General features: G+C 39.6%; 2 protein-coding genes across 2 annotated transcripts; both read left to right on the forward strand.

The window, feature by feature from the left end:
- The first annotated feature begins 339 nt into the window (after positions 1-339).
- LOC105552986 (keratin-associated protein 3-1) lies at positions 340-925 on the forward strand. The gene has a single exon (XM_011998867.1). The coding sequence runs from the start codon at positions 373-375 to the stop codon at positions 667-669; it is 297 nt and encodes a 98-aa protein (XP_011854257.1). The 5' UTR covers positions 340-372; the 3' UTR covers positions 670-925.
- An 8,680-nt stretch (positions 926-9,605) lies between these two features.
- LOC105552985 (keratin-associated protein 3-3-like) lies at positions 9,606-10,305 on the forward strand. The gene has a single exon (XM_011998866.1). It carries the CDS (start codon positions 9,645-9,647, stop codon positions 9,939-9,941), a length of 297 nt encoding a protein of 98 aa, XP_011854256.1. The 5' UTR covers positions 9,606-9,644; the 3' UTR covers positions 9,942-10,305.
- Positions 10,306-13,104: the final 2,799 nt, after the last annotated feature.

Consider the following 13,104-nt stretch of genomic DNA (forward strand, 5'->3'; position numbering starts at 1 on the left):
GGTCTGCAGATGCCTGGCATACCAAGCCATTATTAGTGAGTGTATAATGATTAGAAGATAATGGCCCGGTACCTTTGAAGACTGGAATGAAGCTTTCTGTGTAGTGACACACTGGCAATGTGAAGAGTCCTAATTTAACAACAAAACAACCTAAATCTCTTTTATGAGGTGAGCAGTGTATCTTAGGTAATAAACACTTAAGTAATTAGACGGTTTTTATGGAGATAGCTATAAAGTGAAACATGGGGAAAAAACCCTCAGTAATAGGCTGACGCCCAGGGAGATGGGTATATAAGAGCCAGGGTAGAAGAGAGGAGCATCGAGACACCAAAGGACTTCTCTCGACTCAACAAAAACCCACCTCCCATTGCTATGGATTGCTGTGCTCTCCGCTCCTGCAGCGTCCCCACTGGCCCTGCCACCACCTTCTGCTCCTTTGATAAAAGCTGCCGCTGTGGAGTCTGTCTACCCAGCACCTGCCCACATGAGATCAGCCTCCTTCAGCCCATCTGCTGTGACACCTGCCCCCCACCCTGCTGCAAGCCTGATACCTATGTGCCAACTTGCTGGCTGCTCAACAACTGTCACCCGACTCCTGGCCTGAGTGGGATCAACCTGACCACCTATGTTCAGCCTGGCTGTGAGAGTCCCTGCGAGCCCCGCTGTTAACCAGCCAAGTCTGCACACGTTCCGTGAGGTGGCTGCCCAATGTCCTCTGCACCACCCGGGCTTCGGCACTCACTACTGCCTACATCAAGGCTAAGGCCATCCCAATCCCCGGGGCCAAGTCTTGATGAATCTTCTTAATTCTTTGCTCCTTTCGGTACAGTTGGAGACCTCCTTTCTGTCTTTTAGGCTATTTCATCACTCTTGAGAAATAACCATTTTGACTATTTGTTAATAAACTTTATTCTGGCTTAGCAAATATGACCTTGTGATGATTTATTTTCATGTTTCCCATTAGGGAAAGTGGAATGCCTACCTAAACCTGAACAGCAAGTTAACACACTATCCAAGATTTACCCCAACAGAATAAGAGCTCTCATAGTGGAATTTATCAAAAAAACAGATACTGGTTATTTGTGATAGGTTAAAAAGTTAAAAATGTGGTAGTTCATTTATAGAATCTTTTTATTTAACATATATTTATTTAATAGATATTATTGGAAGACATCCACTGTGCAAGCACTACGCTAGAGTCTAGAGATTAATAGAATGTTTTTAAAATACTGGATTTTAGTTTCCATTGATTCTGACATTGACTTTTCTTTCTTCCTTAATTGACTAAATGAATTGATCACTGTGCTGGTGTGTATAAATAATTTGATCATCCTAGTCACAGTCATCTGAAATTCTGAGCTCAAAATGCAAAGCAATTTTGAGAAGCATATACACCCATTTCTTCCTATATGCTGCCTTCCAAAAAAATCCATTTTGAATTAATATCAGCATTTATTGAGTATTCATTGTGCCCTCAAATGGGGCTTACATTGGTTTACATTAGTCATGACCATGATTAGAAGTTTGCTAGTCTAAGTGACATATAATATCATGACAATGAAATATACTTAAAATATCAGACCACAGTGTAGTATTTTCTATACACCAGAAATAGTCACACAATTCTGAGAGCAAAAACACACAGTTTCTATTAGAACAAAACTTCTACGATAACCACTAATTCCTAATTCATGTCCTTATTTATCTTAGAAAAATCTAAGTGCAATTAGGTCTTTGCAGAAAATAAAGGTATGGTGAGATACACACACACACACACACACACACACACACACATATATATATACTTTTAGACTTGCCTTTGGCCTTTGGGCCAATTGCTTCCCTCTCAGTCTCAATTTCCCTGTTACTAAAGTGGTTTCCCACCTATAGTTTGGTTTCCTACAGTCTCAGTTAGCTTGTTATTACTTTCTGCCTTGCTTTTGTCTCAGGATTATTGTGAGGACCAGATGTCCTCAAGTGTGGAAACCACATGTCCACAGCATCAACCTGTTACACATGAGAGACTCCCACCATTACTGCCACATGGTAGTTCCCAACTTTCTCACCAAAAAGCAGCTTTTAAAAATATTTGTTTATTTATTTGTTTATTTCAGTAGCTTTTGGGGTACAAGTGGTTTTGGTTACATGGATGAATTACACAGTGGTGGTGAATTCTGAGATTTTGGTACACCCGTACCCGAGGAGTATACATCGTACCTAATGCGTAGTGTTTTGTTCCTGGCCTGCTTCCCACCCTCCACCTTTTGAGTCTCTAAAGTCCATTATATCACTCCATATGCATCTGCATACTTAGTTTAGCTTCCACTTATAAGTGAAAACATGGTTTTTTGTTTTCGGTTCCTGTGATTTCCCACTCCATTTCACTCAGAATAATGGCCTCTAGCTCCATCCAAATTGCAGCGAAAGACATTGCTTCATTCTCTTTAACAGCTGAGTAGTATTCCACGGTATATATATACACACCACAGTTTCTCTATCCACTCATTGGATGATGGATACTTAGGCTGGGCATCTTTTTATTTCTTGAAATATGTATTTTTCCCAAATGGCTTTCTTAAAAAAGTTTAATAATTCCTTCATTTTTGTTCATACATACATTTATAAATATCAACGACATGTTTAGGATTATTATAGAATAACCTTTGTTACCATGCCAAGTTACCTTTTTTCTAGTCAAAAACAAAGAAGTTTCATGTTTTCATACATGCTAGTAAGGGATAAAAATTTAGAGTTTGTTTTTAATACTGAAAATAACTCGAAGTTCCTACTACTACTACCATGGGTCTTTAGCATTCACGGGCCCTGGCCTAGTTATAAATCCCCAACTGGAAACCAGAAGATGTATTGTTTTAACCCTGGCTCTGCCTTGAGCTGCTTCTGTGGCCCTAAACAAGTCAATTAAGTTCTTGGGGTCTCAGGTGTTAAAGCAGTAAAATGGGTTGGTTAATCAGACCATCTCTAAGGTTGCTTTTCGTTTTAACGTTCTATGATTCTAGATCATCCAGAAGCATTCTAAGTAACAAGTACCCCGTGCAACTAACCAAGCCCATTCTACCTCATTACTTTTACTGCTTTCATTGGGAATAGCTCACATTGAGTGAATACCTACTGCGCATACTAATGAGGTAGAAGGTGGGACTCTACTCCAGAGGTGGGGCTCAGATACCAGACCAAATTGAGGGCTAGCTAAAACAGGATGGGGACAGAAACAGCTTTCCAATCAGACATGCCCACCAGCATGCCCTGTCAATTAACCGTTGCCATGGCAACACCTGAGTTACCACCCCTTTCCAAGGCAAAGACCCAATGACCTAAAAGTTTCTACTCCTTCCCTAGAAATGTCTGCACAAACCACTCTTTAATCTACATCTAATTAAAAGTAGGTGTAAATATGTAAAACTGCCCTGAACTGCTACTCTCCGCCTACAGAGGCAGCCCTGTCTGCAGGAGCAGTCATGGAGCTATAACACTGCTGCTGCAATAAAGCTGTTTTCTACCTCTGGCTTGCCCTCGAATTCTTCCCTGGGCAAAGCCAAGAACCCTTGCAGGCTAAGCCCCACTTTGGGGCTCCCCTGCATCACTAACAAGTGAAGAAAGGCCACTAACAGGTGCAGAAACTCAGGCTGAGAAAGACTAAAGTACTTGCAGAAGTTACGTAAATCGTAAGTGAGAGAGAAGGAATTAAACCCCAAACTAAGTCCCAAGTCCCTTCTCTTTCCACTACACCAAAGCACTCGCCTTCCCCACAGACAGCAATATGTCAAAGAGAAATGTGATTATAGGCGGCTGTCTTTATTCAGGAGAAAGTATATGACACTTGACAATATATTCTCTACTATCCCTGTCAATTGTATGTTTTGTTGTACACAGCAGCTCTGCTTTCTCTGCGGCGATTACAGTCTAAAATAAAATGAGGGTATACGATGAGTATTTAAAAAGGTATTCATGTTTCCAAGGTAAGAACAAACCTTTTTTAAAAAGTCAGACTTCACTGATTAGCAGTGTCAGCAGAGAAGAAATATTGGCTGGATCATTAACTTTGAATTGAAATGCAGAATGTTTGGCAACTCAAACACATTTTCAGTTTTCTGATGAGCATCAATAATCAAAGTAAAACAACTGCCCTTAATAATTGTTTATCCTTGATAATATAATAATTAAAAAAATGGTATTTCATTTTTCCTTCAAATTGTTCTTGGGGCCGGGGGCAGTGGCTCATGCCTGTAATTCCAGCACTTTGGGAGGCCGAGGTGGGTCTACTGTGAGTCCGTTAAACTTCTTTCCTTTATAAATTACCCAATCTCGGGTATGTCCCTATAGCAGCGTGAGAACTGACTAATACAATATGGAAGTGTCTACAGGTGAGTAAGTGGAAAACTACACTGACACCATTTTGAAACTACAACAGGAAGCAAGTTTGAATGTAGCAACACAACTAAATGAAACTGAAGGAGAGCTCATCCCGTGTCTGATACACAAGAAGTTAGTGAGTTATTTTTACAGGATTATGTAAACAGCAACAAGGATGTTCCGTCCAACATTCTGATGGACAGAAGCCGTGTTCCCTGAGATAGGTGGATATAAAAGACCCATAGAGGACAACTTTGTAGAAGAAAGCCTTTCTTTGCAACAAAACATTTTCCTGGTCCACTGTCACCATGTCTTGCTGTGATTCCTAGCTCCAAGGATGCTGCAGTGTCCCCACTGGCCTGGCCACCACTATCTGTCCCTCTGACATAAGCTGTCAATGTGAAGCCTGCCTGCCCAGCATCTGCCCTCATGAGATCAGCCTCCTTCAGCCCACCTGCTGTGAAACCTGCTCCCTGCCCTGCTGTGTGCCTGACTCCTATGTGCCATCCTGTTGCCTGCCCAACAAATGCCACCCAGCTCCAACCCTGAGTAGGCTCTCTGTCACCACCTGCGTCCAGCCTTGTGAGTGTGAACCACTTTGCTGCTAGCCACAGAGCTTTGCCCACATTGCCCTGAGGACCTTCAGTAGTCATTAAGGGCTGCTCAGCAAATGGCCTTTAATTAGGCCATTTGGAAGAAAATATTATACCACTGTGCCTTCAGTTTTACAGAAGTTTTCTTCTCCTGTTTCGATCAATGATTTCAAATGAGAAATGGGAAAAAAAATGCTATCATGGATCTCCTTACTTCAAAACTAAATAAACACCACAACTCCCCAAACCACATACTGTCTCAACATTAATGCTATAATTACCCAACGACTCTTGACACATGCATCATGAACTTATAAATATATCCAGCAGAATTACACTTTCTGATGACATCAACATAAATTTCATAGCCAAAAAGAGGCCTCACAGGCATACGTAGATACCTGAAGAAAACTGCGAGGATAGTGAAATGCATTAGGCTCTAAGCTTAGAGTTGTTTTAAATGCCAAGGTCAGCATCTAACTTTAATTTTTGTTTTTTCCCTGCCTCTAAATAAACTCACAAGTGTCCTTAAAGAAGGAGTGAAGCTGGCAATTTGAGATCAACATGCTCACAGAAAGGACCTCAAAGATTGAGCTAACCCCTATTTTTTTCACCATCTCATTTAAGTAAATCTTTGAATTTAAAAATGTTGGCTGGGCGCGGTGGGTCATGCCTGTAATCCTAGCACTTTGGGAGACCGAGGCGGGCGGATCACCTGAGGTCTGGAGTTCGAGACCAGCCTGACCAACATGGAGAAACCCCGTCTCTGCTAAAAATACAAAATTAGCCAGGTGTGGTGGTGCACGCCTGTAGTCCCATCTACTCCGGAGGCTGAGGCAGGAGAATGGCTTGAACCCAGGAGGCAGAGGTTGCTGTGAGCAGAGATCACGCCATTGCACTCTGGGCAACAAGAGCGAAACTCCATCTCAAAAAAAACCAGCCTGGGCAACAAGAATGAAAATAAAATTAAAAAAAAAAAAAAAAAAAAAAAGTTTTGACTACTGTAAAGCAATTCACACAAAAAATGAAACACTCTGCTTATATAAAGAGTTACTGTTATAAAAGGCCATTACAAAAATAAATAAATACCTTTTTAATTCTAATTTGAAATGTAATCCAATGCAACAAATATTTATCAAATGCCTACCCTGTTTCAGGCATTGTCCTAAGTGCTTGAAAAAGACAAATAAGGCTAACATACGATTACCACTTCCAAAACCTTGCATTGGAGTGAGGAAAACAAATTTAAGTGACAAACTATAAAATACAGCAGAAAGAAATGAGGTTGAAAGGGAAGAATAGGCAGCCCATTTTGTGAGAACAGAGAGAAGGATGCAAACATCTAGAAGAATCACCTAAAGTTTCTTTATGAAGGGGATGTTTGGCTGAATCTTGAGGGATCAACATGATTTGGAAAGTAGAGAACTGGGAAAGGTCAGTTTAAGTTAAAGAAACAGTATGAACAAGGTCACAGAGGGTAAAGAACCTAGGAGACTCCCGCCTTCACTTTATGTGATGTGCTGTATGATTAACATATGCATGATTCACATAGCTATCATTTTTGTGGTGAGAACACTTAATCCATTCTCTCAGCGTTTTTCATTGCAGTATATGGTTATTCACTATAGTCACCATGTTGTATAGTAGATCTCCTGAATCTATATAATATTTCAAGATAAATTTTAAAAGAGAAGTCAGAGAGAACACAGAGAATGGGAGAGGGTCTTCTTCATATATTCTACTTGCCAAGCCACTGGCTTCTAGATGAGAGAGACTGGTAAGTCAAGAGTAAGTAAACATTAGACATTTCCTTGACGGTTTCAATACTAGTTCATTAACTTTGAATTTTATAATATACTGGGAAGGCCACTTGAATTTGCTTCTCTGTTCTTCAGTGGTAAAGTGTAGGTACTGAGGGAGGAGAATAGCAAAGGGAATTAAAACTTGGATAACGGGCGGAGTGAATAAAAGCAGGGACCAGAAGCAAGGTGAAGGGGCAGGTAAGCAAGAAGCAAGATAAGAAGCAGAAGTTAGATTAGGTGCGGTGGCTCATCCTGTAATCCTGGCACTTTGGGAGGCCAAAGCAGGTGGATCACTTGAAGTTAGGAGTTCAAGACCAGCCTGGCCAACATGGTGAAACCCCCCCCCTACAAAAAAATACAAAACTTATCTGGGTGTGGTGATGGGCACCTGTAATCCCAGCTACTTGGGAGTCTGAGGTAGGAGAATCACTTGAACCCAGGAGGTGGAGGTTGCAGTGAGCAGAGAATGCCACTGTACTCTAGCCAAAACAAAAAGTAAGATAAGAGAAGAAAGCAAGTCCCCCATTGCCAGAGCAGGATAAGGACCAAACCAGTAAGGGGCAACTCTTCATGGATAAGCATGTGCATTAAAGAGAAAAAGTATCCTTAACATCACCTTGTATGAAAATCAGCTCATTCAGGCTTATGCATATGGACCGCATATCACGTATGTACTTAGAATTATGGGCTGGAGGTGGTGTGCAAGCACACAGGGACCAAAGTAACTAAGCAACACACCTGTCCATCAAAGAGGCAGACACTGGCTAGAGATTAGGCAGCCTTGGGAAGAGACACACACACACATACACACACAAAGACCCAAACTGCACCAAGCTGGGGGTTGGTCTCACAGAGGTCGGTTCGCTCTCCCCCTCTTAGAGTGTAATACTGTGCTTAATACACTTTTGCTGCTTCGTTTTGCTGTGTGTGTCTCGTCCAATTCTTTGTTTGGGACACCAAAAGCCCTGGACCTGCATGGCACCATCTGGTAACAGTATGATGTTCAACACGCTTGGCATTTGTTGTAAATTCCTGCTCATGAAAATGATTTGAAAGTTGTTTTCTGTTTTTTTGGTTTTAACTTTTAAGTTCAGGGGTACACGTGCAGGTGTGTCACACGGGTAAACTTGTGTCGTGGGGGTTTGTTGTGCAGATTATTTCTTCACCCAGGTATCAAGCCTAGTGCCCATGAGTTATTTTTCCTGATCCTGTCCCTCCTCCCACCTTCCACCCTCTGATAGCTTCCAGCGTCTGTTATTCCCCTCTATGTGTCCATGTGTTCTCATCATTTAGCTACCACTTATAAGTGAGAACATGCAGTATTTGGTTTTCTGTTTCTGCATTAGTTTACGAAGGATAATTGCCTCCAGCTCCATCCGTGTTTCTTCAAAGGATGGGATCTCCTTATTTTTTATGGCTGCGTAGTATTCGATGGCATACATGGGTCACTTATTTTTGTTGTTAAAAAGAAAAAAAGATAAACTGGTTGTTTTAACATATAACGTATAAGGCTTACCTATGAATGACATTTGATATTTTCCAATGATTTTAGTCAGCTTTCTTCTCTTTTAAATAGATCTTACTAGTTTTTGGTAATGTGCCATCAGAAACAATCTACCAAGAATCTTTGCTTTCTGTTTATTCAACAAATTACCACAACAAGTATGTAATTTAAATTATACAGTATTATCTGAAAGGATTTGTGCTGATCATGGACAGGTGTAGGAAGATGTTGGAATCTAGAGTATTACACATTTGAGATTATCTGGTTCAATTTCTGGCTGACTGAAATAAGGATGTTGTTTAAAGCATACCTCAAAGGAATTTCAATCTAGTTCAAGATCCAAGATATGAAAACAAATAAACAAGCAAAGTAGGGAGTAAGTCAGTGAAAAAGTGATTTTTATGAATGCCATAGTTCTAAATTGCATTGGGTCAGATTTCCTGCCAAAATCCACTGTTGTTCTGTGACTCTTAAGGTTTCTCCTTTTCATTCCTATTTCATCTTATTTTAAAGTGCATACACCATTCACATGAAAATGAATCAAGGCTGAGGTGGTTTTCTTTTAATGGTACATTCAACAAAGAATGGCCACTGTGTGGATCCTTCCTTCCTTCCAATGAATTTATACTTTGATTCACCACAAGAGGTGTAACTTTGTGGTGTAGCTTTGGGAATAGAGACTCTTTTAGAAAAAAACAATCCATAGAATACAACCTTGAGAAATTCACTACGGATTTATTAAAAATAACAGAAAGGAATTTCATCCTGTACCACTCTGCCACTTTGCTTGCTCAATAGAACCTGAATTATAATATCACTAAATAATGCAAACATGTCTGAGATGCCTGTAGCCACATGAAACATTCATCTGTAAATAGCCATATTCTTGTTGACTTTATTGAGTTGAAAATGGTCCAATTCATCACTTGAGTTACTCATTCTGAAATTAGTCATTAGAAATCACATTATGTGATCCACAGTATTTTAAATTAAGAGGGAAAACAAGAAGAGTTTGGCCTCCAAAATTACAGCTGAATAGTCACTTGGATTGATTACCCATAAAAGTCATGTAAGGTTTGGCATGCCAGAACCCTGTGAAGACAAAATGTGATGACCTTGTGACAAAAATGACAAGTCAATGACTCAAAAATATGATTAACTTAACAAGAGCGGGAACTCTTAATGGACATGTACATGCCAAACAGATTAGAGAATCTCAGTGAAAAAGGGTGCCAGAAACAAAACAGGAAGCCTTCCAGCTGGACCAATGCCCACTTGGGAGGGTATATAAGAACCCTAACAAGAGAGGAGACATTTGTACCTCACCAACCTCATCTGTCTAAGAAACTGAAAGCTAACCAGACACCGACTGCCATGGATTGCTGTGCCTCTCGCAGCTGCAGTGTCCCCACCGGGCCCGCCACCACCATCTGCACCTTCGACAAATCCTGCCGCTGCGGAGTCTGCCTGCCCAGCACCTGCCCACACACGGTTTGGTTACTGGAGCCCACCTGCTGTGACAACTGTCCCCCACCCTGCTACATTCCTCAGCCCTGCGTGCCCACCTGCTTCCTGCTCAATTCCTGCCAGCCAACCCCAGGCCTGGAGACCCTCAACCTCACCACCTTCACTCAGCCCTGCTGTGAGCCCTGCCTCCCAAAAAGCTGCTGATGGATGGCTACTTTGCTCAGTGCCCGACAACGAGGAATCCAGAAGCTGTCTCTTCAGTAGTCACTTGCCTCAGTAGTTTACCAGACGTTAAGGTAGATCAGATGGCCCAGATATGAAGAATTTACCTTTGGTTTTAATGGGGGGAAAAAAGAAAAGTATTTTTCATGGTTATTTAGCTGAATAACCATTTGGTTCCTGTGGGCAGGTGAATGTGTTTTATTAGCAAAATACTGTTTCAATCTGTAAGACCTCAGATTACATGTTCTTGATCATACTGCTTCCTGGCTCTTGTTTCTTGTATTGGGTATTTCCATAGAAGAAAATTTCTTGGTGGTTTTTCCAATAAACTATATTTCCCTGGCAAGATGTGTCCTTTGTTTATGTTAGTTTTGGGTATATTTCTTCCATTTTAAAAAGATAAAAAAAGATGATTATTTTAATTTTTTAAAAAAGAATATATTGGAAGAATGACTAACATTCTGGATACTACTAACATGGCTTGTTAACTTTTAACAGGTTCTCTTTTATATTTGCCTTCTTTTCTCTCTTCCTCCTCAGACAAATGTAATTTTGGTGTGAGCCAACATTTATTTGTCTACTCTTCACTAGTAAATCATTCATTTAGTCCTTAAAATAGCACTAATGGATAAGAATAAATGAAGTTTTAAGAGTTATTCAACATTCTCAAAGTCATAGTTACTTACTTAGAAAATCAGAATTCAGCCTCTTGTATGTCTGACTCTAAAGCCCAATTTTTCCTACCACAATACTACCTTCAATACTAATGAAGCCAGAAGCTTAATGAGCACAGTTATGAAATAAACCCAAAATACGCAAGAGAAATGAAACATGTAAGATTCTTTAACAAAATCCACATTGGATTATAATAGAAAAAGAGTACACTGGTTCGTAGATTAAAATTGGCAAGTATTCAATTCTAAAATCTGGGTATTTTGGAGGTGTACCTATTTCAACTTCATCTTCTCTTAGAGAGAACTCAAAGTGGTCAACTCTAGTCACAAGGCACCAGGAATATACCTCTATTTGCCACCGTACTCTGCACAGATGTTCTACCACAGTAATCAATAGAATGCCAATACTTTTCAGGTGTCTCAGGTTAAGAGCTAAAACTCTGATTAAATATGCTTTAATTCATTACTGAATTTTATCAGCCTACTTAATTTTATCTCACAAAGATTTTTCTTTTCCAAGCCTAGAGAGAACAAGTACATATATGTATATATACTATATATTAATACATCCAATACATTTATGTAACACATATAAATATATGTATATCTATACATATATCTATATATGTATATCTATACATAATACATATATATCTATATCTATACATAATACATATATAAAGACACAAGTCAAAATCTGAAAATTCATTGAAATAAAACCACAAGAATACATGCAAGGAAAAGAGTAGGACAAGGAAGGGGAGAAGTAAATGCTTTTAAGCACTCTTGTTTTAAAATGTCCTCAATGTACCTGTTAGTCCCTTCAGAAAGAAATTTCTCAGGGGATTCCATAGGCTTTTTACAGCTCAACCTTAAATGAACAGAACTTAGCAGCCATGGAGTCTATGGGACACAACAGAGGATACTGTCAACAAGAGATTCAGTCCATTCACTCATTCATTTGTCCATATTTCCTGAGTGCTTATCCTGTGTCAGGCATCACATTAATGCCAGGAGTAGAAAGATAAAAGAAATGCTATTGCCTCAAGTCTCTAGAGCCCTCAAGTCTCTCCCAAATCTGGTGAAGGAGAAAGACAAGTTATAATCACAATAATTGCAATGCTGAGGGATTCTGCTGTGACTGGGAGGTGAACAGCATGGCATGCAAGCATACAGAAAGAATAACTAAAACCCAGATTTGGTGATTCAGTGTCAGAGGTGAGAAATAGTTATGGAAAGCCTCTGAGTTATCCAGCCTAAGCTTTAAAAGATGAATAGGCAGTAGGAGAGGTAGGGAACAGTTGTTCCAGACAGAACAACAGCTTAATTAATCATGGAGGCAGCAAAGAGATTGGGGTTTTTAAGCCACAGGAGGTAGTTGGGAATGACCAGATGAACAATGCATTGAAGAGGGTGAGGCAGAGAAGACAGAAATACAAAGACCCAGACACAAGGGACTCCCCAAAGCAAAGGGGTTTGGACTGAAACTTTGAAGCAATGAAAGATTTCAAGCAAGAGACCAATATAATCATGTTTTGCTTCTAACTGTCTCTTTTCATTATTAATCTTGGATTTATGTCTTCACTGTCCTGGATCCCTCCATTGACTGTAGAAAGATATAATTAAAACTGGACTTCTTGGATGTGTGCTTGTGCGTGTGCGTGTATGTGTGTGTCTAGATTTTTAGCACTCCGAAAATCTACCATCTCATCAAGAATCACCATGCTTTTCCTACAATTGCTTAAAGAAAAAAGATACCCTTTGTTTTTAAAAATAAAATGCTTAGTATCTCTGACACATAGTTTAAACTTCCATTTCTAACCACATAAAAGGTAGCTCTATCCCAATAGGTCCTATATTTAGTTTTTAACACACCGGCTCCCAAACCATCTAAATCATCTCACCTCTCTATGAATCACTATCATCATTTATAAACAAAGGAGAGTAATTCCCAGGTCTCTTAGACCACTGCAGAGAAAATACATTTTAATAAAGTGCTGCACGTCTTGTTAATAAAAGAGAAGAGCTTATTATAATAAACTTGTTGCATTACAACTGTTTGTAATCTGTAACCTTGTCTTATTTATGATTAGAGAAACACAATGTTCTGCATAAACAGTAACAGTTTCTCTAAGCTTTTACGGTGAACTTAAAGTAATATTGTATCCCAGGTAAGAAGCTGATAGCTTTCTGCCATGAAATTCTAACCCTGAGGGTCTGCAAGCCATGTTTCCTTTGTAATGTTTCCCTCAAAATAATTTTTTTCTTTTATTGTCTTTTGCCCTTAGAATCCAATCTTTTTCCTTCCTATTATAATGTATAATAGCAGCAACTTATAATAATATGTTATGTGTATGAAAAATTCTTCCCCCAAACTATAAACTTCATGAGGGCAAGGATGGTGCCTATTTTGTTTATTGCTATATATCCAACATTAATTACAGTGACTAGCACATAGTAACTGCTCAGTA

The sequence above is a fragment of the Mandrillus leucophaeus genome, unplaced genomic scaffold, assembly GCF_000951045.1.
Source record: "Mandrillus leucophaeus isolate KB7577 unplaced genomic scaffold, Mleu.le_1.0 Scaffold58, whole genome shotgun sequence".
NCBI classification, from domain to species: Eukaryota; Metazoa; Chordata; class Mammalia; order Primates; family Cercopithecidae; genus Mandrillus; species Mandrillus leucophaeus.